The sequence below is a fragment of the Scyliorhinus torazame genome, chromosome 5 (assembly GCF_047496885.1).
Source record: "Scyliorhinus torazame isolate Kashiwa2021f chromosome 5, sScyTor2.1, whole genome shotgun sequence".
Taxonomy (NCBI): domain Eukaryota; kingdom Metazoa; phylum Chordata; class Chondrichthyes; order Carcharhiniformes; family Scyliorhinidae; genus Scyliorhinus; species Scyliorhinus torazame.
The window spans coordinates 144,452,512-144,480,234 of NC_092711.1; the positions used below are offsets into that span (position 1 = coordinate 144,452,512).

Below are 27,723 nucleotides of genomic sequence, written 5' to 3' on the forward strand. Positions count from 1 at the left end.
TTATGTGGGAAAATGTGACAGTGTCCATTTTTGGCAGGAAGAATAAAAAAGCTTATTATCTAAATGGTGAGAGATTGCAGAGCTCTGAGATTCAGAGGGATCTGGGTGTCCAAGAGCATGAATCACAAAAGGCGAGTATACAGGTACAGCAAGTAATTAGGAAAGCTAATAAAATGTTATTGTTTATTGTGAGGGGAATTGAATACAAAAGTAGGGAGGTTATGCTTCAGTTATACAGGACATCAGTGAGACCACATCTGGAGCACTGTGTACAGTATTGCTCTCATTTAAGGAATGATGTCAATGTGTTGGAAGCAGTTCAGAGAAGGTTTACTGGACTCATACCTGGAACTGGAGGCTGGGCTTACGAGGAATGATTGGCTTGTGACTGATGAAGTTCAGGTGACTTGATTGGACCGTATAAGATCCTGAAGGGCCTTGACAGGGTGGATGTGGAAAGGATGTTTCCTCTGGTGAGAGAATGTAGAAATTGAAGTCACTTTAAAAGTAATAACTTGCCCACTTAAGGCAGAGGAGAACCTTTTCTCTCCGAGGGTCGCGAGTCTTTGGAACTCTCTTCCTCAAAGGGCAATGGAAACAGAGTCTGTGAATATTTTCAAGGTAGAGCTGGATAGATTCTTGCCAAGAAGGTGAAAGGTTATCGGTGGGTCAGCGGGAATGTGGTTTTGAGGTTTCAATCAGATCAGCCAGGAACTTATTGAATGGTGGAGCAGGCTCGAGGGGCCGAGTGGCCTACTCCTGCTCCTAATTCGTATGTTATCACATCCTTTATAATAGATTGTAGCATCTTCCCTCCTACTGATGTCAGGCTAATGGGTCTGTGGTTCCCCGTTTTCTCTCTCCCCTCCTTAAATAGTGGGGTTATATTTACCACCTTCCAATCTGCAGGAACCATTCCAGAATCTATAGAATTTTGAAAGATGACCACCAATGTATCCACTATCTCTACAGCCGCCTCTTTCAACACTCTGGGATGTAGAGCATCAGCTTTGTGGATTTATTAACTTTCAACCACATTATTTTCTCCAGTACTGCTTTCTCACTAATACTAATCTCTTTCAGTTCCTCGTGCTCACTAGTCCCTTGGTTCCCTTGCGTTTTTAGAACAATTTCTGTATCTTCCTCCATGAAGACAAACACACATCGTTTAGTTTCTCTGCCATTTCCTTATTCCCCATTATAAACTCTCCTGTCTCTGCCTGGAATGGACCCACATTGGTCTTTGCTAATCTTTTCCTTTTCACATTCATATAGGAGCTTTTCCAGTCGGTTTTTATGTTTCTCGCCAGTTTACCCTCATATTCTATTTTCTCTCGATCAGTTTATTGATCCTCCTTTGCTGAATTCTAAAACAAGTTCCCAATCCTTAAGCTTACACTTATTTTGTCCACTTTATGAGCCTCTTCCTTTGATTTAATGGATTTTGAATATTTCCTGTTCACCACAGTTGCATCAATTTTCCTGTCTCAGATTCCGAGAGAAAGAGAAGAGAGAACGAAATGCAGTCCTGGATGTAATTGAAGCAGAAACAATAACAGCAGAATCCATCACTGTAATCAATTGTGAACTTGTTGGTGTCTCAGCAGGGACGAGGAAACACAGAATCCCTTCCCACACTGAGAGCAGGTGAACGGCCTCTCCCCAGTGTGAACAAACTGGTGTCGCCGCAGGTTGGATAAGTCAGTGAATCCCTTCTCACACTGAGAGCAAGTGAACGACTTCTCCCCAGTGTGAACTCTCTGGTGTGTCTGCAGGTTGATTAACTGACTGAATCCCTTCCCACACTGAGAGCAGGTGAACGGCCTCTCCCCAGTGTGAACTCGCTGATGTATCCGCAGGTTGATTAATTGAGTGAATCCCTTCCCACACTGAGAGCAGGTGAACGGCCTCTCCCCAGTGTGAATTCGCTGATGTAAATTCAGGCGAGATAATTGAGTGAATCCCTTCTCACACTGAGAGCAGATGAATGGCCTCTCCCCAGTGTGAATGCGTCGATGAATCTCCAGCTCTGATGGGGCTCTGTATCCCTTCCCACAGTCCCCACATTTCCACCGTTTCTCCATATTTTGGGTCTCCTCGAGTCTCTCCAGGTTGGACTATCAGTTGAAGCTTTGACCACACACAGAACACGTGTACGGTCTCGCCCCGCTGTGAATGGTGTGATGTTTTTTTCAGGCCATATGACTGGTTAAAGCTCTTTCCACAGTCAGTGCGTGTGACTCGGTGCTTTTCCAGTCACAATGATGTTTAAATTTTTTTGAACCAACAGGTTGGGCAAACATTACTCCTTCTAGATAATGGCCAATGAATCGAGTGACTGTCAGATCTAGACGTAATGTTTGAGATTTCAGTCTGTAAATCCTATCCTTTTAACATCCTGTGAAAGGAGTTTACAAAAGACATCACTGTCAGTACTGGGTAGAAATTCAGAACAGACAATTGTAGTTTCTCTGGAACATTCTTTCCACTCTCATTCACAAAAGCTGTAAATCTCCATCCCACACACTCTCCCTCCATTCTCACTCTGCTGTGCCTAATATTCACCCTCCCAATTCTCCTGAAGGTGCTGATTCAGGCTGATTGACAGACCCATGCTCACTGCTTCCTGTCCAGGACACAGAGATCATAACAAACAGGAGATGCAGTCAGCCATTTGGCCATTCGAACCTGCTCAACCATTCAATGGATCATTGGCCAATCTACCTCAGCACCATTTTCCAACACTATCCCCCATATCCCTCAATATGTTCAATATTGAGAAACATGTCAATCTCGGTCTTGAAAATACTTCTCGACTGAGGCTCCACAGTCCTCTGGGGTAGAGAATTCCAAAGCTTCACTACATTGTCTTTAAATTCATTGAAAATCCCGGCCCCGTGTCACTGTCCGTGTGGAGTCTGCACACTCTCCCCGTGTCTACATGGGTCTCACCCCCACAATGTAAAACGATGTGCAGGGTCGGTGAATTGGCCATGCTGAATTGCCACTTATTTGGGAAAAAAAGAACTGGGTACTCTGAATTTTTTTTTAAAATAAATGAATTTATGGGATTTGGGCGTCGCTGGTTAGGCCAGTATTTGTTGCCCATCCCTAGTTGCCCTTCAGAAAGTGGTGGTGAGTTGCCTCCTTGCACACCCACTGTGCTGTTAGGGAGGAAGTTCCAGGATGTTGCCCCAGCGACAGTGAAGGAACGGCGATATATTCCCAAGTCAGTCTGGTGAGTGACTTGGAAGGGAACCTCCAGGTTGTGGGGTTCCCAGGTATCTGCTGCTCTTGTCCTTCTAGATAATGGTGGTCGCTTTGCTGAGCACCTTGGGTCTGTGCACATTCAGGACCCTGACCTTCCCGTTGCTTGCCATTTTATTTATTTATATAAATTTGGAGTACCCAATTCATTTTTTCCAATTAAGGGACAATTTTACGGTGCCAATCCTCCTACACTGCACATCTTTGGGTTGTAGGGGCAAACGCCAAGCAGACACGGAGAAAATGTGCATACTCCACGTGGACAGTGACCCAGAGCTGGGATTGAACCTGGGATCTCGGTGCCGTGAGACAGCAGTGATTAACCACTGTGCCATCGTGCTATCCCTGTTCGCCATTTTAACACAAGACCCTGCTCCCATGCCTGCCCTTGGCTTGTTGCAATGTTCCAGTGACGCTCAACACAAACTGGAGGAACAGCATATCATCTTCCGGTTAGGAACGCTACAGCCTTTCGGTCTCAACATCAAATTCAACAACTTCACCCCCACCTCAACCCATTTGTTTTCTTTCCATTTCATTTGAACTGTCTATTACCTTTTATTTCTTTCTTGTCTTTCTTCATATAAATATTTGCCCCTCACTCTTTCCCTCTATCTTATCCCCCATTTCTTTACCTTTTGTCCTCTTTGCTTCCCCCTTCACCCCTTCTTCTCATTTTACCTCTCTCCCAACAATGCCCCCCTCCCCCCACATCTGCATCTGTCACAGCTTACCCTCTGAATTTAGTTTCTCTGCTGTTTGGTCTTTCACACTTTTATTCTCTCTGGGGCTGTCATTACAATCTTTATTTTATTAATAATCTTTATTGTCACAAATAGAATTACATTAACACTGCAATTAAGTTACTGTGAAAAGCCCCTAGTCGCCACATTCCGGCATGTGTTCGGGTACACAGAGGGAGAATTCAGAATGTCCAAATTACCTAACAGCACATCTTTTGGGAATTTTGGGAAGGAACCGGAGCACCCGGAGAAAACCCACACAGACATGGGGAGAACGTGCAGACTCCGCACAGTGATCCAAGCCGGGAATTGAACCTGGGACCCTGGCGCTGGGAAACCACAGTGCTAACCACTGTGCTACCCTTTAGCACTCTTTTTCCATTTTTTCTGTGGTCCTGACTCATCTGTCTTTCCCTCGCCCGACAGTATAAATATCTCCCACTTTCTGTCCTTTTTACCTTTGACAAAGGGTTACCTGGACTGGAAAATATTCGCTCTTTTCTCTCCTTACAGATGCTGCCAGACTGGCTGAGATTTTCCAGCATTTTCTCTTATCATAGAATCATAGAATTTACAGTGCAGAAGGAGGCCATTCAGCCCATCGAGTCTGCACCGGCTCTTGGAAAGAGCACCCTATCCAAGGTCCACACCTCTACCCTATCCCCATAACCCAGTAACCCCACCCAACACTACTGGCAATTTTGGACACTAAGGGCAATTTATCATGGCCAATCCACCTAACCTGCACATCTTTGGACTGTGGGAGGAAACCGGAGCACCCGGAGGAAACCCACGCACACACGGGGAGGATGTGCAGACTCCGCACAGACAGTGACCCAAGCCGGAAATATATAACGTAGCTCTACAGTACTATATTACACAACTAGAAATAATAATAAATGTGCTTTATTACAGAACCAATAATATATCTAATCTGTACGATATAACACTACACATATTTCAATCCAACATTAATTTACTGTCCCCTTAAATGTCAGCCATCTCCTGGGGAAATAGCCCGTTAATTGTGAACACTAGGAAAGAGACCATCAGGGGAAGCAAGGTAGCACAGTGGTGAGGCGAGTTGCTTCACAGCTCCAGGGTACCAGGTTCGATTCCTGTCTGTGCAGTCAGCACGTTCTCCCCGTGTCTGCGTGGGTTTCCTCCGGGTGTTCCGGTTTCCTCCGGGTGTTCCGGTTTCCTCCTACAGTGCAAAGATGTGCAAGTTAGGTGGATTGGCCCTTAGTGTGCAAAAAGTTTAGGTGAGGTTACTGGGTTTCGGGGATGGGGTGGGCTAAAGTGGGATGGTCTTTCCAAGGGTCGGTGCAGACTCAATGGGACAATTGGCCTCCTTCTGCACTGGAAATTCTATGAATCCTTTTAGCCAGTCAAATAAATGTGTCGAGCTGAGGGAGCAAAGGATGTCAATGTCTTTAAGAGAGAGAGAGAGAGACCTGGGCCAAGCTTTGCAGAGTCTGCACCCTCCCTGGATTCACTGCCTTTCCCTTCAGTTGCTGCAAGTGACCAATTGAAGGTGAGAATGAGAAAAGAAATGGAAAGGGGGGGGGGGGGGGGGAAAGGAAGTGTTTTACTCACAGATGTTGCGCACAGCAGGACTTTTCAGTCTGAATGAAGCTGGAACGTCATTAACACAATGCCCGCACTCTGATTGGTTGGAGGACCAGAGTCCTTCCGGTCCTCCAACACTTCCCATTGGTTTCTGGCCAACTGAAAACATAAGCAACGGATGTCACGTGATCATTGATGCCCTTTTGACCTCAATTGGAATAACCGTCACTACGCATGCGCAGCATCTCCTCTCCTTTGGACATGGGGGACTATGAGAGACTCAGTCGCCAGTACCCATCCGGAGCCCAATCTCCAAACCCCTGGGACTGGGATGAAAGTGGGAGTGGAGGGCAGGGACCCCATTCCGGACACAAAGTACATGTAACTGGGTTCGATTGGGTTTGAATCTGACGTCCCCCTTAGAAAACAGTTTGTTAACTTCAGACATCTGGGTGACATATTGGGGAGGGCAATAGGTGAGAGTGAAATTGAACCCGAGAGTCAGCACCTTCAGGGGATGAGAATTGGGGGGAAAGCAGGAGGAGGATAGTGGGATGAATTAGTGTTACAATCAACAGGGAGGGAGTGTGTGGAGGCAGAGACAGAGAGAAGCAGTATTTTCTGTCACATGATCATGAGCTTGGACAATTTTAACAAATCATCTGTGAAACCCGGATTTGCAATGTCCCTGTGAATCACCTTGGGAAATTTAATTACATTAAATGTGCTGTATAAATGCAAATTAATCTGGTTATTGAAGATTGACACTTGAGCTCCTCCACTACCCAGACCACAAAGTCACCGATCATGGACAGTCTGATTAACCAGCTTATTCACACAGTTCAGACCAGCCCACCCATTCTCAGTGCATCTGCTTTGCTCAGGCTCCTTGTAACTCCATCCCTGCTCTCACTGCGCTGAGCTCAAGTGCCAACAAAGCATTTATGTCTTCAGATTTTTAGCGTGAGAGGTTAAACCTATCAGGAGACGATGAATAGGCCGGGTCACTGCTCTCTTCACAATACAAAGCTTTGGGGCTAATGGAGGGCTGTAAATTATGAAAGATTTTGATACACAGGGAGAATGTTTTCACTTGTAAGGGTAAGAGCAAAACTAGAGGCTATCAATGTGAGATAATCTAATCAGGAATTCAAGAGAAATTTCTTCCCCAGAGAGTGGTGGGAATGTGGAACTCGCTACCACAGGGATTGGTGGAGGTGAATAACATTGATATATTAATGGGGAAGCTGGATGAACACATGAGGGAGAAATGAACAGACGGATACACTGATCGAGTCAGATGGGAAAGCATGAGAGGAGGCTCAGGTGAAGTCTAAACACTGGCATGGATTGGTTGGGCTGTTTCGATGTTGTATATTCAATGTAATTTAGCCTGGTATTGCCTTTAACTCTCACATAGTCGATTCCGGGTTAAAGAGAAACAGTTTCATTCCCAGAAAAACATTTCAGCTCTTGTCCAATTAATGCCTCTTGTCAGCCAGGTGTCCGTGTAAGGAGTCAAGGTATTCAATGCAACTACAAAGATCTCCTGTAATTTGTAACAACATATCTTTGAAGAGACAATCTTTTTTTCAAATGGACTGGATTATTTAAATTTATTAGGTTTTAATCAATTCTTTAAAGTGCTTGATTATCAGACAGTCTTATTCAAATCGGAGAGTTTGTTTTATACAAGACAAAGTAGGCACATGATCAGCACCCCATTCACCATCTCCACCATATAAAATATATATATATATATATATATATATATTTATTAAACTTTTTTACCAGCACAATTTTTTCCCCTTACAAACAACCCCCCCCACCCCCCCGTAACAAAATAACACGAAATCGCACTGAGCAAGAAATATACATGGCAAAATGGTATATTTACATAGCTTTATACAGTGGCTCTCTCCCGCACGTGCCAGTTTCCCCCACCCTTCATGTTATCTCCTGCTCATCCATCACCCCAAGTAATCCCCCATTCCCCCCCACCCCCCGGCCAGGTTGCTGCTGCTGCTGACCGACCTTCCTCTAACACTCCACGAGATAGTCTAGGAATGGTTGCCACCGCCTGTAGAACCCCTGCGCAGACCCTCTCAAGGCAAACTTAATCCTCTCCAGCTTTATGAACCCAGCCATGTCGTTTATCCAGGCCTCCACGCTAGGGGGCTTCGCCTCCTTCCACATTAGCAAGATCCTTCGCCGGGCTACTAGGGACGCAAAGGCCAGAATGCCGGCCTCTTTCGCCTCCTGCACTCCCGGCTCGTCCACTACTCCAAATATTGCTAGCCCCCAGCTTGGCTTGACCCGGACTTTCACCACCTGAGATATTGCTCCCGCCACTCCTCTCCAGAACCCCTCCAGCGCCGGGCATGACCAAAACATATGGACATGGTTCGCCGGACTCCCTGAACACCTTCCACATCTGTCCTCTACCCCAAAGAACCTACTCAACCTCACCCCCGTCAAGTGCGCTCTGTGAACCATCTTAAATTGTATCAGGCTGAGCCTGGCACATGAGGAGGAGGAATTAACCCTACCCAGGGCATCAGCCCACAAACCTTCCTCGATCTCCTCCCCCAGCTCCTCCTCCCATTTACCCTTCAACTCTTCTGGTAGCGCTTCCCCCTCTTCTTTCATCTCTTGGTGTATTGCCGAAACCTTGCCCTCCCCGGCCCATACACCAGAGATCACCCTGGACCATCTCCACCATTGATACCCAGTGGCAGCAGTGTGTAGCATCTACAAGTGGCACAGTAGCACAGTGGTTAGCACCGTTGCTCACATCACCAGGAACCAACTTTGATTCAGGGCTTGGGTCATTGTCTGTGAGTAGCCTGCACATTCTCGTTGTGTCTGCGTGGGTTTCCTCCGGTTTCCTCCCACAAGTCCTGAAAGATGTGCTGTTAGGTGAATTGGGCATTCTGAATTCTCCCAGTGTAACTGAACAGGCGCCGGTGTGTGGCAACAAGGGGATTTTCACAGTAACTTCATTGCAGTGTTATTGTAAGCCTACTTGTGACAATAATAATAAGATTATTATAATAAAGAATATTATTACCATCTCCCAACATTTATTTTCTGAGGGGCCTCTGTGGAGTTGAGGTTTGAATCAGATCAGCCGTGAACTTATTGAATGGTGGAGCAGGCTCGAGGGGCCAAGTGGCCTACTCCTGTTCCTAATTCGTATGTTATCACATCATTTATAATAGATTGTAGCATTTTCCCAACTACTGATGTCAGGCTGATGGGTCTGTGGTTCCCCGTTTTCTCTCCCTCCTTAAATATTGGGGTTACATTTACCACCTTCCAATCTGCAGGAACCATTCCAGAATCTATAGAATTTTGAAAGATGATCACCAATGTATCCACTATCTCTACAGCCACCTCTTTCAACACTCTGGGATGTAGAGCAGCAGCTTTTGGGGATTTATTAACTTTCAACCACGCTAATTTCTCCAGTACTACTTTTTCACTAAGACTAATCTCTTTCAGTTCCTCGTGCTCACTGGTCCCTTGGTTCTCTAGTGTTTTGGGGACAATTTCTGTATCTTCCTCCGTGAAAACAGTCACACATTGTTTAGTTTCTCTGCCATTTCCTTATTCCCCATTATAAACTCTCCTGTCTCTGCCTGGAATGGACCCACATTGGTCTTTGCGAATCTTTTCCTGTTCACATTCCTATCGGAACTTTTCCAGTCGGTTTTCATGTTTTTCCCCAGTTTGCTCTCATATTCTATTTTCTCTTTATCAGTTTCTTGGTCCTCCTTTGCTGAATTCTGAAACAAGTTCCCAATCCTCAGGCTCACTACTATTTTGGCCACTTTATGAGCCTCTTCCTTTGATCTAATGGAATCTTTAACTTTTCTTGTTCGCCACGGTTGCATCACTTTTCCTGTCTCAGATTCCCTGAGAGAGAAAGAGAAAAGAGAACGAAATGCAGTCCTGGATGTAATTGAAGCAGAAACAATAACAGCAGAATCCATCACTGTAAACAATTGTGAACTCGTTGATGTCTCAGCAGGGACGAGGAAACACAGAATCCCTTCCCACACTGAGAGCAGGTGAACGGCCTCTCCCCAGTGTGAATTCGCTGGTGTGTCTGCAGGCAATTTGACTGAGTGAATCCTTTCCCACAATGAGAGCATGTAAATAGCTTCTCCCCAGTGTGAATTCGTTGGTGTGACTGCAGGTTCTCTAACCAAGTGAATCCCTTTCCACACTGAGAGCAGGTGAATAGCCTCACCCCAGTGTGAACTCGCTGGTGTCTCCTCAGGTCGGATAACTCACTGAATCCCTTCCCACACTGAAAGCAGGTGAATGGCCTCTCCCCGGTGTGAACTCGCTGGTGTTTTTTCAGGCTGGATACCTGAGTGAATCCCTTCTCACACTGAGAGCAGGTGTACAGCCTCTCCCCAGTGTGACTGCGTCGGTGAACTTCCAGCTCTGATGGGGATCTGTATCCCTTCCCACAGTCCCCACATTTCCACCGTTTCTCCATGTTTTGGGTCTCCTCCTGTCTCTCCAGGTTGGACAATCTGTTGAGGCCTCGTCGACACACAGAACACGTGTACGGTCTCTCCCCGCAGTGAATGGTGCGATGTTTTTTCAGGCTGTGTAACTAGTTCAGGCTTTTTCCACAGTCAGTGCTCTGGAACACTTTCACTCGGGTGGATGTGTCCTGGTGCTTTTCCAGTCACACTGATGGTTAAAATCTTTTGAAGCCATCAGGGCAAACATTTCTCCTTCCAGATTTAATGGCCGATGAACCGAGTGAGTCTGTCAGATCTAGACGTGATGTTTGAGATTTCTGTCTGTAAATTCTGTCCTTTTAACATCCTGTAAAAGGAGTTTACAAAAGACATCACAATCAGTACAGGATAGAAATTCAGAACAGATTATTTTAATTTCTCTGGAACATTCTTTCCTCTCTTGTTCCCCAAAAGCTGTAAATCTCCATCCCACACACTCTCTCTCCATTCTCACTCTGCTGTATCTAATATTCACCCTCCCAATTCTCCTGAAGATGCTGATTCAGGCTGATTGACAGATCCATGCTCACTGCTTCCTGTCCAGGACACAGAGATCATAACAAATAGGAGCTACAGTCGGCCATTCAGCCCATCGAGCCTACTCGACCATTCAATGAGATAATTGGCTGACCTACCTCAGCACCATTTTCCCAAACTATTCCCCAGTTCCCTCGATCTCTTCAATATCGAGAAACCTATCAGTGTCTGTCTTGAAAATACTTGATGACTGAGGCTCCACGGTCTCTGGGGGAGAGAATTCCAAAGTTTCACCACATCCTCGAGTGAAGAAATCCCTCCTCATCTCAGCTTTCTCTCCATTTTCCTGCCTTTTCCCCATAACCCTCGACCACCTCGCAGGTTTCGATGGGGGAGCGGTGATGGTGAGCGTGCCTTTTGTTTCTCTTTGTTTGTGCCTGAGAGGATGGGGGAGGGGTGGACTGTAAGGGCGGAGGGAAGTCAGCGGCCTTGGCCGGGGGCCACCATGCTGAATAGGCCGGTTAAACGGTCACATGTTTTTGCGCATTGGAGGAGCCTGAAGGCGGACGTTGTGTTCTTGCAGGAGACGATCCTGGAGTTGGGGGATCAGACGAGGCTGAGGAAGGGGATGGTGGGGCAGGGGTTCCACTCGGGGTTCGACATGAAGACGAGGGGGTGGCGCTGTTGGTTAATAAGAGATTGTTTTTTGGGCTGGGGGAGCATTGTGGCCGATCCGGTATGTGACGGTCAGTGGGAAGTTGGAGGGATGCCGGTATTCCTGATTTATGTCCAGAATTGGGACGAGGTGGACTTTTATGAGGCGGGTGTTAGGGAAGATCCCGGACCTGGACAATGCACCGGATGATTATGGAGGGTGATGTCGATACGATCCTGGATCCGAGTTTGGATCGGTCGAGTTTTAAGTCGGGTGGAGGAGGGTCATGAAGTACATCAGGGGGCGGAACCACAGAGGTTTGGGAAGCCGAGGGCGAAGGAGTTTTCGTATTTCTCCCGTACGCACCGGGTGTATTCCCGGATCGACAGTTTGTTATGGACAAGGTGCTGTGGGCCGGGGTGGCCGACTCGGAGATTGTGGTTTCCGGCCACGCGCCGCACTGGGTGGATTTGCGGGAGGTGCAGGGGAAGGGGGGGGGCAATGGCCGCAGTGGAGGTTAGACGTGGGGCTGTTGGCGAATGAGGGAGTGTGTGAGCAAGTGAGGGCTGCCACACGGGGCTATGTGCAGTTGAACGACACGCGGGAGGTCACAGCCACCACACTGTGGGAGGCACTTAAGGCAGTAGTTAGGGGGAGTTTATTTCGATCGATGTGCATAGGGAGAGGGTGGAGCGTGAAATGAAATGAAAAATGAAAATCGCTTATTGTCACAAGTAGGTTTCAAATGAAGTTCCTTTGAAAAGCCCCTAGTCGCCACATTCCGGCGCCTGTTCGGAGAGGCTGGTGAGGGACGAGGGCGAGGCTGGTAGGGGATACTCTGAGGGTGGATCAGAGGGACTCGGTGGCCCCGGAGGAGAGGTTGTTAAAGAAGAGGCAGAGGCTCCAGATGGAGTTTGGGTTGGTGTCCACGGGGCAGTTGCGGAGGGGCAGTGTATGAGTGGGGAAAAGACGAGCAGGCTGCTGGCCCATCAGCTGAGGAAGCAGGCAGCGGCGAGGGAGATTGGTACAGTGAGGAACGAGAGGGGCAAGGTGGTAACGGATCTGGAGGGGATGAATGGGGCATTTGAGGCCTTCTATAGGTGGCTGTACGAGATGGAGCCCCCGACCAGGGAGGAGGGGTCGAGACGGTTCCTGGATGGGTTGGAGTTCCCTAAGGTGGAGAGGGGAGAGGGTGCATGGGCTGAGGGAGGTCTGTGTGTGTATGTGTGTGTATGGGGCGGGGAGACCCCATGGGTGAAGGTGTTCCTGGAGACGGGATGGGAGGGGGCAGGGCGTTGCTGAAGGGGTTCTGGCAGGGGTTCTCGGATGTTATGGGTGTGGGGGTGGCCCCGGAGGTGGCGATATTCGGTGTGTCGGAGGATACGGGAGTCCAGGTGGGGAGAGAGGCCGATGTTTTGGCCTCCGCCTCCCTGATAGCCCGGAGATGGATTTTGTTGTGCTGGCGGGATTCGGAGCGGCAGGAAGCGGGAATGTGGGTGAGCGACCTGGCAGAATCCCTGCGGCTGGAGAAGGTCACGTTCGCTTTGTGGGGGACGGCAGAGGGGCTCACCCGGAGGTGGAAACCTTTCATTGATCATTCGGTGCTCACAAATGGTTTAAGGGTGTTGAATTTTGAGCTTGAGAGCGGGACTAGACAGGGCTGCTCTCTGTCTCCCTTGCTGTTTGCATTGGCCATTGAGCCCTTGCCGGAGGATATTAGATCTGATCATCGGATATCAGGACTGGGGGGTGGGGTGAGGCAGCACAAGATCACTCTGTGTGCAGATGACGGGCTGCTGTTTGTGTCGATCTCCAGTGTTTCAGTCCAGCCATTATTGGAGTAGTGGATAGATTTTTAAAAAAAGTATTTTTATTCAGATTTTAGCATTTTAACGTTTACAGCAGATAACAATTTCACAATTTACATGGATGATTTGGAGTTGGGGACCAAGGGCAATGTGTCTAAGTTTGCAGACGACACTAAGATAAGTGGTAAAGCAAAAAGTGCAAAGGATACTGGAAGTCTGCAGAGGGATTTGGATAGGCTAAGTGAATGGGCTAGGGTCTGGCAGATGGAATACAATGTTGACAAATGTGAGGTTATCCATTTTGGTAGGAATAACAGCAAAAGGGATTATTATTTAAATGATAAAATATTAAAACATGCTGCTGTGCAGAGAGACCTGGGTGTGCTAGTGCATGAGTCGCAAAAAGTTGGCTTACAGGTGCAACAGGTGATTAAGAAGGCAAATGGAATTTTGTCCTTCATTGCTAGAGGGATGGAGTTTAAGACTAGGGAGGTTCTGCTGCAATTGTATAAGGTGTTAGTGAGGCCACACCTGTAGTATTGTGTTCAGTTTTGGTCTCCTTACTTGAGAAAGGACGTACTGGCACTGGAGGGTGTGCAGAGGAGATTCACTAGGTTAATCCCAGAGCTGAAGGGGTTGGATTACGAGGAGAGGCTGAGTAGACTGGGACTGTACTCGTTGGAATTTAGAAGGATGAGGGGGGATCTTATAGACATATATAAGATTATGAAGGGAATAGATAGGATAGATGCAGGCAGGTTGTTTCCTCTGGCGGGTGAAAGCAGAACTAGGGGGCATAGCCTCAAAATAAGGGGAAGTAGATTTAGGACTGAGTTTAGGAGGAACTTCTTCACCCAAAGGGTTGTGAATCTATGGAATTCCTTGCCCAGTGAAGCAGTAGAGGCTCCTTCATTAAATGTTTTTAAGATAAAGATGGATAGTTTTTTGAAGAATAAAGGGATTAAGGGTTATGGTGTTCGGGCAGGAAAGTGGAGCTGAGTCCACAAAAGATCAGCCATGATCTAATTGAATGGTGGAGCAGGCTCGAGGGGCCAGATGGCCTACTCCTGCTCCGAGTTCTTATGTTCTTATAACATTACAAAATAAAACCAACACAAAACCCCCAAACCCACCCAACCCCCAACTCCCGAACCAACCGCCCCACCTCACTCCCTCCCCTCCCCTCCTCACTCCCTCCCCTCCCCACCTCCCCCCTAGCAGTTGACGGGCAACTCATTCATTTTAATGAAGACGATCCTCCCTCGCCATGAAATCCAAAGATCCGACCACCGGGCAAGGTCCCACCTAATAGTCACCATCAGCTGTGGAAAGTTGGCCCCATATAGCTGTCTGAAAGGGGGTGTCATTGACATTCCCAAATATTTAAATCCAAGGGGGACCATCCGAAGGGGAAGTTAGCAAGATGCGGGGCCTTATCCCTCAACCCCTCCCCACCGGCATTCAGTGACCCCCAGACTCCACTGGTCCCTTTGGAAGAGAAATCCAGAGAATCACAACCCTCTGAGGGAAGAGATGACTGTAAATATATAACGTAGCTACAGCACAATATTACACGATTGAAATAATAATATACTTCATTATAGAACCATAAACAATATATCTAATATGTACCAAATAACAACACTGGACATATCTCTGTCAGATATTAATTTACTGACCCCTTAAATATCATCATCTCCTGGGGAAACCAGCCCTTTAATTCTGAACTTCAGGAAACAGACCATTATTTTAGCCAAATAAATAAATGTGTCAAGCTAAGGGAGCAAAGGATGTCAATGTCTTTAAGACAGTAAGAAGTCTTACAACTCCAGGTTCAAGTCCAACAGGTTTGTTTCGATATCGCTAGCTTTCGGAGCGCTAGTGAGAACAAACCTGTTGGACTTTAACCTGGTGTTGCAAGGCTTCTGACTGTGCTCACCCCAGTCCAACGCCGGCATCTCCACACAATGTCTTTAAGAGAGAGAGAGACCTGGGCCAAGCTTTCCAGAGTCTGCACCCTCCCTGGATTCACTTCCTTTCAATTGAAGGTGAGAATGAGAAAAGAAATGGAAAGGGGGAGAAAATAAAGTGTTTCACTCACAGATGTTGGAGACAGGAGGAGGTTTTACCTTCACTTCCGCTGTGACATCACAATGGAGCCCTCCCTGAATCAGCCAATAGGAATTACTCTATTCCGCGGAGTCGTCACTGGGTTCCAGTGCGCAGACGTGGGAGCCGCTCGGTGTTCTCCCCCCTGCCTGAGACTGCGCATGTCTAAAGGAGAGTGGATGCTGCGCATGTGCGGGGGAGCTCACTTCCTGACCTTCCTGCTGAGGCATTGACCAATGGGAAGAGTTGCGGGACCGGAAGGACTCTGGTCCTCCAGCCAATCAGAGCGCGGGGTTTGTGTGACTGAGCTTCACTCCGGCGGAAACTTCCTCCTGGGCCTTCATCAAACAAACCGCCAGACGCCGCTGGTTCTCCAGCATTCTGCAACTTACATCAGCAGTGACAGAAATGATCACCCCCGCCCCCGGCATGAGCTTTACACGTCTGAAGGGGGCCGAGGTAACGGAAGAACTCAAACTCTTCCTGAAAATGTGCAGTGAATGAAGTATCTCTGATCAGGGAGGCATCAAACCTCCACCTTCTCGTCCTGGGGGTGAGCCCTCGAGCAGAACCTCCAGAAAACCGGGGGGGGGGGGGGGATGGGCTTTACTTATGATGTTCCCTGTGGTGCAAGTGGACACCAGGTCGTTCTCGGCACGAAGAAGTCGGCGATTCTAGTCTGACATTGCTGTGGGACTGGAAAGAAGGTAAAATCTCCGCCCCTCGGGTGCAAAGTTCCCCAAATATCCACATAACCCACCTCCTCACAAGCCGAGACCAACGCCCTAGCTTGTAGCTTTGGGGGGGGGGGGGGTGCCTGGTAACCAGGAGCTTATCTACCAGAGGATATTTGTGGCCGTTGAAGTGACCAACCACAAAAGAGTTAGTCGAAGCTAACAGCAAAATCCACAAAAGCCTTTGCAATGAACTCCGGGGAGTCGTTCGGGCATCCAAAGACATTCATTATTGAAACAACATCTCCATGCACCAAACCTCTAATGATCACATATCCATCTCCTTTGTCCTTGGTACAGGTTTCAACCTTAAAAGGGATATTTTTATTAATAAGGATTGCCACACCCATGCTACTTGATGACAAAGAGGCAAAGAAAATCCTTCCCAACCGATCCAGCCTCAATTTACAGTGTACCTCATCATAGAATCCCTACAGTGCAGAAGGATGCCATTCAGCCCATCGATTCCGCATCTGCCTTTGAAAGAGGACCCTACCTAGGCCCATGACTCCACCGTGTCACTGTCCCCCAGTAACCCTACCTAACCTATTTGAACACTAAGGGGCCAATCCACCCAACTTGCACATCTTTGCCCTGTAGGAGAAGCCAGAGAAAACCAACGCAGACATGAGGAGAAGGTGCAAACTCCACCCAGGCAGTCACTCGAGGCCCGAATTTAACTTGTGTCCCTGGTGCTGTGAGGCAGCTGTGCTAACCACTGTGCCACCTTGCCGCACCAAATGAGTTTAAGCTTGATGAGATTCCTGCAATAAAGCTATGTCGACTTTCACCTTAAGAAAGGAGAGGATTTTTTTCCTTCTGATAGGGTGATGGATGCCCCTTACATTCCCTGAGAAAATTTGCAGATTAACTGCTGCCATTAGCTAGACGACAGAGAGAACAGGAACATATTTTCACACCACAGTCGGGTATGCGCCATGACCCCCTCCTCCAACTCATTTTACACCAAAGGCACCAAAATCTCCCCAATCTGCTCCTTTCCCGGATAAAAGCCTCGTCTGTACCAGAGTAGGATAAGTCAACAACACATAAACCCTCCCATAATAACAAAAAGACAAAAGAATCACGACCACAACAGATTCAAGGGGACATTCCTCAATATGACTGAGGACCCGGAGGATTAACCCCACTGCCAGACTATTACCCTCGGGATACCTTCTCTAAACTGAGGAGAAGAAAAGAAGGGCCAACAAGGGAATGGGGATCGAATGTCCTTCCCACATTTTAGACCCACCCGTGAAAACCTGCATCCACCACCACCCACCCGTTGGCAATGGCGCCACTCGGTTCTGCCATGATTAATGTTCGGATAATAGAAGAAAGACGACGGATAATAAGCACACGGCACATCTACCATAACTAAGATAAGATAATATGAGTCCCTGGGACACTCGAGGGAGGAGAAGAAGACATTCAATCGGCCCTCACAGAATAACAACTCCCTTCAACAGGATAAAAGATAACAAATTCAGACAACAAAACAGTGATTAGGAAAGAGTCTGGATTAGTTAGTCCGAGCTGCAAACCATCCCTCCAAATCCTTACCCTTCATGGATTTAATGAAGGCTGATGCAGTAGTCGGATTATCAAAAGACTTGACGGACTTGTCGGATACAATTTACAGGGTCTCAGGATAAAGCGACAGAATTCACTCCCGCAGCCTTGAGTTCCCTTCAAACTTCATCGAAGCCTCGATGCTTCGTTTGTGTGGCTGCCAAAAGAAGGAAATCCTCACTCCCTCATGGAGCCAGGTCCCACCTCACCTTAACTGTCTCCAGGACCCTCTGGTGATCTTCAAGTTGTGGAAGCGAATGATTACAGGCCTGGGATGAAAACTATCTCTCGGCCTCAAAGACAGGATCCAATACCCTTTCTAATTTGAAACACCCAGGCTTCACATCTAGCTTGAGAAAACGTGGCAGCCGGTCCTCGAAGGACCTGACGGGAGCCTCACCCTCCACACCTTCTGGCAGGCCGACAACTCGGATGTTCTTTCTCTGACCCTCGGTTCTCCAAGTCCCCCAGAACCTCCCCCACGGCACTCAGACGGTTCTCCAAGGATTTAATTCCTGCCTCCGCTGAGGAGGCATCTTGCTCAACGTTCAGAATTCTCTCCTTGGGTTCGTCGTTCCTTTTCTTGGTGTTTTACAGCTCGGCCTCATGAGCGCACAGATATTGAGTCAGCTCACTCAGCCTCTGGTCAACAACACGGAGAATGTCGCTGACATAGGTTGGTCAATGACCCCACAAAATAGACGTGCAGGCTTGATGGGCTGAATGGCTGACTGCAGCTCCTGTTTGTTATGGTCTCTGTGTCCAGGACAGGAAGCAGTGAGCATGGATCTGTCAATCAGCTTTAATCAGCACCTTCAGGAGAATTGGGAGGGTGAATATTAGATATAGCAGGGTGAGAATGGAGAATGGTGTGTGTGGGATGGAGATTTACAACTTTTGGGGAATGAGAGAGGAAAGAATGTTCGATAGAAACTACAATTGTCTGTTCTGAATTTCTATCCTGTGCTGACAGTGATGTCTTTTGTAAATTGATTTTACAGGACAGTAGAACAAGAGGAATTACAGACAGAAATCTCAAACTTTACGTCTCAATCTGACTGTGTCTCAATTCCTTGGAACTGAATATCACCGGACTTTGAATCTAGAAGGAGAAATGTTTGTCTAATCTGTCGGCTTCAAAAGATTTTAACCATCAGTGTGACTGGAAAAGCACCGATCCAGACACACCCGAGTGAGAGTTATCCAGAACACTGACTGTGGAAAGAGCTTTAACCAGTTACACAGCCTGAAAAAACATCACATCATTCACAGCAGGGAGAGATCGTACACGTGTTCTGTGTGTGGATGAGGCTTCAACTGACTGCCCGACCTGGAGAGACACGAGGAGACCCAACACATGGAGAAACCATGGAAATGTGGAGACTGTGGGAAGGGATTTAGAGCCCCATCACAGCTGGAAGCTCATAGACGCATTCACACTGGGGAGAGGCCATTCACCTGCTCTGTGTGTGAGAAGGGATTCATTCAGTTATCCGCCCTGCGGACACACCAGCGAGTTCACACTGGGGCGAAGCCATTCACCTGTTCTCAGTGTGAGAAGGGATTTACTACTTTATCGAGCGTGCGGATACATCAGCGAGTTCACACTGGGGAGAAGCCATTCACCTGCTCTGTGTGTGGGAAGGGATTCACTCTGTTATGTGCCCTGCAGACACACCAACGAGTTCACACTGGGGAGAAGCCATTCACCTGTATTCAGTGTGAGAAGGGATTCACTCAGTTATCCAGCCTACAGTCACACCAGAGAATTCACACTGGGGAGAGACCGTTCACTTGCTCTCAGTGTGAGAAGGGATTCACTACTTTATCGAGCCTGCGGAGACACCAGCGGGTTCACACTGGGGAGAGGCCGTTCACCTGTTCTCAGTGTGGGAAGGGATTCACACAATCATCCGACCTGCAGATACACCAGCGGGTGCACACTGGGGAGAGGCCATTCACCTGCTCTCAGTGTGGGTTGGGATTCACTCAGTTATCCGCCCTGCAGTCACACCAGCGAGTTCACACTGGGGAGAGGCCGTTCACCTGCTCTGTGTGTGAGAAGGGATTTGGCGATTCATCCACCCTGCGGATACATCAGCGAGTTCACACTGGGGAGAGGCCATTCACCTGCTCTCATTGTGAGAAGAGACTCACTACTTTAAAGAGCCTGCGGATACATCAGCGACTTCACACTGGAGAGAGGCCGTTCACCTGCTCTCAGTGTGAGAAGAGATTCACCACTTCATCGAGCCTGCGGATACACCAGCGAGTTCACACTGGGGAGAGGCCTTTCACCTGCTCGGAGTGTGAGAAGGGATTCACTCGGTTATCCAGCCTGCAGACACACCAGCGAGTTCACACAGGGTAGAAGCCGTTAACCTGCTCTTAGTGAGAGAAGGGCTTCAGATATCCAAACTGCAGGAACCCAAGCGAGTTCACACCTGGAAGAAGCCATTCACCTGCTCTGAGCAGGGGAAACATTCACTGATCTGTCCTAACTACCGAGACACTAGCGAGTTAATTCTGGGGAGAGACCATTCATCTGCTCTCAATGTGGGGCGGGGTTTTGTGATTCAGCACACCTGTTGTGACTCCAACAAGTTCACAATAAATTACAGATGTTGGCTCCGTTGTTATTGTTTCTGCTCTCACTGACCAGAAAAAGGTGTAATTCTGTTCTCTCTGCATCTAAAGACTATCTCCAGATCATTTGGTGAATTCAGAGTGATGACTGCTCTCAGAGAATTTAAACCTGATGTTCTTCTGTAAAAAGGATTTTTGTCTTACGGATGTTCACAGGAAAGTTTAAGGATTACTTATAGTATTGAATTCTTTTGGGGGTGTATTTGAATTGATGGGTGCTAAGATGTTCACTGTATGTTTTAAAAAGGTTAACTGAGTTCATAGAATAAACATTGTTTTGCTTTAAAAATTACTTTTAAATTTCTGCTGCACCACACCTGTAGAGTGGGCCGTGTGCTCCCCATACCACAATCTAGTAAAAGTTGTGGGTCGGGTGAACTCCATGATACACTTTGGGGTTCTCTAAACCCTGGCCCATAACACATGGTATGAGGGGCAAGTTGTCTGTGGTAGATTGGAAAATTACAATAAACATATCACTGAAAGTGGCAACGCAGGTGGATAAGGAGCTAAGAAGGCAGACGGCATGCTTGTCTTCATTGATGTGGGAATTGACTACACAAAATTGTCATGTTAATGCTGCAGCAGTACAGAACCTTAGTTAGGCCACAGGTGGAATATTGCCTACAATTCTGGTCCTCACCAGATTACCAAAAGGTTGTGGAGGCTTTGGAGAGAGTAGAGAGGAAGTTTACCAGGATGTTGCCTGGCCTGGAGGGTATTAACTATGAGGAGAGGTTGGATAAATTCGGATTGTTTTCATTGGAAAGACGGAGGTTGAGGGACGACCTGATAAAAGTTTACAAAATTATGAATGGCATGAACACAGTGGATAGTCAGAAGCTTTTTGCCAGGTTGTAAAAGTCAATTACCAGGTGAACATAGGTTTAAGGTGTGAGGGGCAAAGTTTAGAGGAGATGTGCGAGGGAAACTTTTTACACAGAGGGTGGTGAGTGCCTGGAACTCGCTGCCGGAGGAGGTGGTGGAAGCAGGTACGATAGTGACGTTTAAGAGGCATCTTGACAAATACATGAATAGGATGGGAATAGACGGATACAGACCCTGGAAGCACAAAAGGTTTTAGTTTAGTCAGACATCATGATCCGAGCAGGCTTGGTGGGCCGAAGGGCCTGTTCCTGTGCTGTACTGTCCTTTGTTCTTTGTATGACAGTAGACAATAGACAGGCAACCACTCGCATTTTATTTACATAAAATATAGATTCCTTTAAGAGGCAAAAATTAAACAGCAAAAGTGAAGCTATCGTGGCGAACAAGAAAAGTTAAAGATTCCATTAGATCAATGGAGGAGACAATATAGTAGTGAGCCTGAGGATTGGGAACTTGTGTCAGAATTCAGCAAAGGAGGATCAAGAAACTGATAAATAGCCATGTGAGAGCAAACTGAGGAGAACTGGAAAAGCTCCTGTAGGAATATGAAAAGGAAAAGATTAGCAAAGACCAATGTGGGTCCATTCCAGGCAGAGACAGGAGAGTTTATAATGGGGAATAAGGAAATGGCAGAGAAACTAAACAATGTGAGTCTGTCTTCACAGAGGAAGATATAGAAATCATCCCAAAAACACGAGAGAACCAAGGAACTATTGAGCACGAGGAACTGCAAGAGATTAGTATTAGTGCAAAAGCAGCACTGGAGAAAATAATGGGATTGACAGTTAATAAATCCCCAAAAGCTAATGCTCGACATCCCAGAGTGTTGAAAGAGGTGGCTGTAGAGAGAGTGGATACATTGGTGATCATCTTTCAAAATTCTATAGATTCGGGAATGGTTCCTGCAGATTGGAAGGTGGTTAATGTAACCCCAATATTTAAGGAGAGAGAGAGAAAATGGGGAACCACAGACCCATTAGCCTGACATCAGTAGGAGGGAAAATGCTACAATCTATTATAAAGGATGTGATAACATACGGATTAGGAGCAGGACTAGGCCACTCGGCCCCTCGAGCCTGCTCAACCATTCAATAAGTTCCCGGCTGATCTGATTGTGACCTCAACTACACAGAGGCTCCTTGGAAAATAAATTTGGGAGAGCATAAGAATATTCTTTATTGGCTTCCGGTGGGGTGGGCGAGCAGGGTGGCCGCAAAAAAAAGAGCTCCTGCCCGTAGCCGTGATTCGCGGCGATTTCGGGGAAATCCATGAGACCACACGCAGTCCCCGACTATCGTCGGCCTTTGGGGCCGCCACGAGCAGCCAGCGGGGCCGGTTTAAAAGCCGGCGAAGAACCCCGTGCGGGTGTTGGGAGGCGGAGGCTGAGGCGTCGGGCCCGGCAGGTCGGAGCAGCGGAGGCGGAGCTACGAAGAGGTCAAGGCGGCAGGCCCGAGCGCCATGTAGGGTGGGTGCTCCACGTCGGATGGCTCCCACCTAGGAAGAAGAAGGTTTGAAGCCTGGTCCCAGGTGAATGTAGAGGAGAAAGAAAGAAGATTCATGGAAGTTTGTTAAAAAGTTTTTTTTTCTCAAAAAAGAAGAATGTCAGATCGATGAAGGGCAGGAGAGTGAAGGGGGAGAGAGGAGAAAGGAAAGAAGATAAAAAACAATAAGCTGCTAAAAGATGCGAAAAGCAGCGTCAAAGAAAGGAGGAAACGTGGGTTCGCCGCCGAAGGAGAAGACGAGCAAAAGAAAAGTGCTGACAGGATGGCGGAAGCCGAACTGCAAGGCGGGACCACACTACTTACGGTGGAGAAGGTGACCGAGGTGATGGTGGTGGAGCTGGAAAAACGTTTGGTGAGGCACATGGAGATCCTGAGGAAAGAGATGGTGGTCGTGGTGAGGTCATTGTTGGAGGAGGCAAATTGGCCCGATCACGGTGGAGGTGGCAAAGGCATTGGCCGAGGTGAGAGAGCAGGGCGAGAAGATGAAGGAGGTGGAGGAGGCCGTGACACGACACAGCGACCAGGTCCCCTCGATGGGAGACGAGCTGCGGAGGGTGGTGGAGGTTAACAGAGGGCTCCGAGCAAAGCTGGAAGACTTGGAAAACCGCTCAAGGCGGCACAATTTGAGAATTGTGGGCTTGCCCGAAGGGACAGAGGGCCCAAGGCCAACGCAATACTTCGCTTAGAAGTTAGCGGAGCTGATGGGGGAGGGTGAGAACCCCACCCTGTACGAGCTAGACCGAGCTCATCGGTCATTAAGGCCGAAGCCCAAAGTGAACGAGCCACCAAGGGCAGTAATTATCTGCTTCCATAAGTTTTGCATGAAGGAGAAAGTATTAAGCTGGGCGAAGCAGAAGCGTGAGGTGCTGTGGGATGGTACTGCGGTTCGGATCTACCAGGATTGGACGGTGGAGTTGGCAAAAAGACGAGCGGCGTTTGGGCGAGTGAAGGCGGCTTTGTACAAGAAGGGGGTGCGATTTGGTGTGGTGTACCCGGCGAAGTTGAGAGTAACATATAAAGCCAAAGACTTTTATTTTGAGACAGCGGAGGCGGCTGAGGCGTTCGTGAGGGCAGAAGGCTTGGGACAGACGTGAAGAGCGGAACAGGAAGAAAGACTGTGGACTGTGTTTGAGCGGCTGGAAAATGTACAAATGTTACAACTTTTTTTTAAACTGATTTGTATTGAAATTTGAAATTTACTTCTCTTTGCATTGTTGCAGAGTTCCAGTTAATGGTGTTCTGTGTTGCGACGGTTAAATGTTATGTTAGTGAATTGTAGGGGTTGGATTGTTGGGTTTGTTTTGCTGTTTCTTTCTCTGGGACTGGGTGGAAGGGGGCGAGAGGTATTGGCGGGGGGAGGGGGGGGGGGGGGGGGGGAGGGGGGGAGCCACCCGCGCTAGCTAACTAGAGTCAGTTAGTGAACGGGGGTGAGGTGAGAGGAGGACTGCGGACGTTGGAGCCTGGGTAGCAGACTTCAATAGGCCTACGAGGCGAGCAAGAGGGGGTGGAGGGAGAGATGTTGGGGGATGTTTTTGTAGGGGGGGGGGTTCTTGGGAGGGGGGAAGGGGTTTGATGTTAACAATGGACAGGGGCGGGTCAGGCTTATGGGGGAGGGCCCGGTGGTATGGTGATGGTGGATAAGAAAGGTGGGGGGGGGGGGTGAGAGACCCCCAGTAAGGATAATCACGTGGAACGTGAGAGGGCTAGGAGGTCTGGTCAAGAGGTCAAGGGTGCTTGCACATCTTAAAAGTTTGAAAGCCGATGTAGCAATGCTGCAGGAGACTCACTTGAGGGTGAAGGACCAGGTGAGACATAAAAAGGGCTGGGTTAGCGTTTAGTGTTTCACTCCGGATTTGATGGAAGGGCTCGAGGGGTAGCGGTGCTGGTCAGCAAAAGGGTACGCTTCCAGATGGAGAAGGTGGTGGCAGATCAGGGGGGTAGACATGTGATTGTGACAGGGGCATTGGAGGGGAGATTAGTGGCGCTGTTAAGTGTATACGGTCCCAATTGGGACGATGTGGGATTCGTGAGGAAGGTGGTTGGGGTTATTCACGACTTAGACACGCATGAGCTGATTGTGGGGGGGGGGTCTGGAACCTGGTGCAGGAACCAAGGTTGGACAGATCATGGCCACGCTCGCTGGTCCCATCAGGGGGGGCGAAGGCGCTGGCTGGGCTAATGGTGGAAATGGGAGGGGTGGACCCTTGGTGGTTCCTGCACCCAAGGGAACGGGAGTATTCGTTTTTCTCAGCGGTCCATAAGGTATACTCGCGGATCTACTTTTTTGTGGTGGGGAAGGCTTTGCTGGCTGGAGTCAAGGGGTCGTAATACTCTGCAATTGCAGTGTCAGATCACGCTCCACATTGAGTGGATATGGTGCTAGAGAAGGGGGCAGCGCAGAGACCGGGGTGGAAACTGGATGTGGGGCTTTTGGGGAACCAAGTATTCTGTGAGAAAATTGAAACGGTAATTAAGGAATATGTAGGTTTCAATTGTACGGGTGAGGTGTCGAAGACAGTCATCTGGGAGGCTCTAAAGGCAGTGGTGAGAGGTGAGGTAATTTTGTTTAAGGCTAGGGTGGATAAGGAGGAGAGGTTGGAGCGGCAGAGGGTAATAGATGAGATGTTGGAGGTAGATAGGAGGTATGCAGAGGATGGGGACCCGGCAAAGCTGGAAAAGAGGAAGGAACTACAGGCGAGCTTCGACCGACTGTCCACCAGGAAGGCGGTGCGCCAACTGAGACGAGCAAGGGGTACAGTTTATGAACATGGAGATATGTTAGCAGGTCAGCTCCGGAGGGAGGCAGCGGTAAGGGAAATTCTTCAGGTGAAGGATAGGGCAGGGAAGTTGGTGGTGGCCCCAGTGCTGATTAACAAGGTTTTTGAGGAGTTTTATGAGAGGTTGTACAAGTCAGAGCCACTCGGAGGAGACCGTGAGATGCAGGAATTTCTCGATGGGTTGGAGTACCCGAGGCTAGGGGAGGGGGACAGGGCTACATTAGAAGGAGCAATAATGGAGCAGGAGATAAAGGATGCGATTGGGAGGATGCAGTCGGGGAAGGTGGCAGGGCCGGATGGGTTTCCGGTGGAATATTATAAAAAATTTAAGGATAGGTTGGCACCCCTGATGGTGGGGATGTTTGAGGAGGCGAAAGGGAAGGGGGTGTTGCCACAAACCTTGGGGCAGGCATCGATGTCCCTGTTACTAAAAAAAGATAAGGATCCGACGGAGTGTGGGTCGTATCGGCCCATATCACTTCTGAATGTGGACGTAAAAGTGTTGGCGAAGGTACTGGCGGGTAGGCTGGAGGAGTGCCTTCCGAAGGTAATAGGGGAGGATCAGACGGGGTTCGTGAAAGGGAGGCAGCTGTTTTCGAACATTAGGAGGGTTTTGAACGTTGTTATGGCACCGGCGGAAAGAAAGGAAACAGAGGTAGTTGTGGCATTGGACGCCGAGAAGGCGTTTGATCGGGTAGAATGGGGGTACCTGATGGCAGTACTGGAGCGGTTTGGGATTGGACCAAGGTTTGTGAACTGGGTAAAGCTATTATATAAGGAACCGAAGGCGAATGTCCGCACAAATAATATCAGTTTGAGATATTTCTCTCTCCACCGTGGGACGAGACAGGGATGTCCTATGTCCCCCCTGCTGTTTGCACTTGCGATTGAGCCGCTGGCCATCGCATTGAGAAGTTCGGGAGCATGGAAAGGAATAGTGCGGGGGGGGGGGGGGGGGGGATAGAGCATAGCGTGTCCTTATATGCCGATGACTTGCTGCTGTATGTGTCGGAGCCGAGTGCGTCGATAGGAGGAATATTGGTGCTACTGCGGGTATTTGGGTCTTTCTCGGGGTACAAGTTGAACCTGGACAAGAGTGAGTACTTTGTGGTGTCTCGGCCGGGGGTGGGGGCAGGGGTGGGGGGGCTGCCATTCCGTAGAGCAGGGACTCATTTTAGGTATCTGGGGGTGCAGGTTGCCCGGGAGTGGGGGAGGCTTCGTAGGTACAATATCACTAGTTTGGTGGGGAGAGTGAAAGCCGATCTGTTTTCAATGCCTACCGATTTTCCTGCCAAATACTTTTTTCAGGGAGATTGAGGGAAGGATTACCTCATTCATATGGGGAGGGAAGGTGGCCAGAGTGAGAAAGGTGCTGCTACAGAGGGGAAGGCAGACAAGGGGTTTGGGTCTCCCGAACTTGTTGTACTACTACTGGGCGGCGAATGTGGAGAAAGTGCGGAGCTGGGTCAGACGGGTGGATTCTCAGTGGGTCAGAATGGAGGAGAGTTTGTGCAGGGGGTGGGGGTTGAAGGCACTTGCAACAGCGCCGCTCCCGATAGCTCCGGGGAAATATTCAGGGAGTCCGGTAATAATAGCTTCATTGAAAATCTGGAGGCAGTTTCGCCAACACTTCGGGTTGGGTTTAGGGTCAAGGGAAATGCCGATTCGGGGGAACCACAGATTTGAGCCAGGGAGGTGGGATGGAAGTTTTTGGAAATGGGAAGAGAAGGGGATTAAGACGCTAAAAGATTTGTTTCTTCGGGGTCGGTTTGCAGGATTGTGGGAGCTGGAAGTGAAGTATGGGCTAGAGCAGGGAGAAGGGTTTAGGTACATGCAGGTTTGGGATTTTGCCAGGAAGGAGATACAGAGCTTCCCAGAGGAACCGGCCTCCACATTGCTGGAGGAGGTGTTGACGACAAGGGGACTGGAGAAGGGGGCAGTGTCAGCGGTGTACGCAGCTATTCTGGAAGAGGATAAGGCACCACTGGAAGGGATCAAAGCAAAGTGGGAGGAAGAGCTGGGAGAGGTTATAGAGGTGGGGGTCTGGTGTGAGGTGCTCCGGAGAGTGAATGCCTCCACCTCATGTGCGAGGTTGGGGCTGATACAGCTGAAGGTGGTATATAGAGCGCACCTCACGAGGACGAGGATGAGCTGATTTTTTGAAGGAGTAGAGGATGTGTGTGAGCGTTGCGGGAGGGGGCCTGCGAATCACATTCATATGTTTTGGTCCTGTCCAAAGCTAGGGGAGTACTGGAAGGAGGTGTTTCGGGTAATTTCCAAGGTGGTGCGTGTGAAACTGGACCCGGGTCCCCAGGAGGCCATATTCGGGGTGTCGGACCAGCCAGGGTTGGAAACGGGAGTGGAGGCAGATATCATAGCCTTCGCCTCGTTGATCGCCCGAAGCGGATCCTGCTGGGATGGAGAGCAGCCTC

At 48.6% G+C, this 27,723-nt stretch overlaps 1 protein-coding gene across 1 annotated transcript in view; it reads left to right on the forward strand.

The window, feature by feature from the left end:
* Positions 1–27,723, forward strand: part of LOC140417949 (uncharacterized) — a 226,069-nt gene that overhangs the window by 187,403 nt on the left and 10,943 nt on the right. The window contains exon 7 of the mRNA XM_072501382.1: positions 19,312–19,431. Coding sequence (XP_072357483.1) covers positions 19,312–19,431 — 120 coding nt within the window. The remainder of the gene's footprint in view (positions 1–19,311; positions 19,432–27,723) is intronic.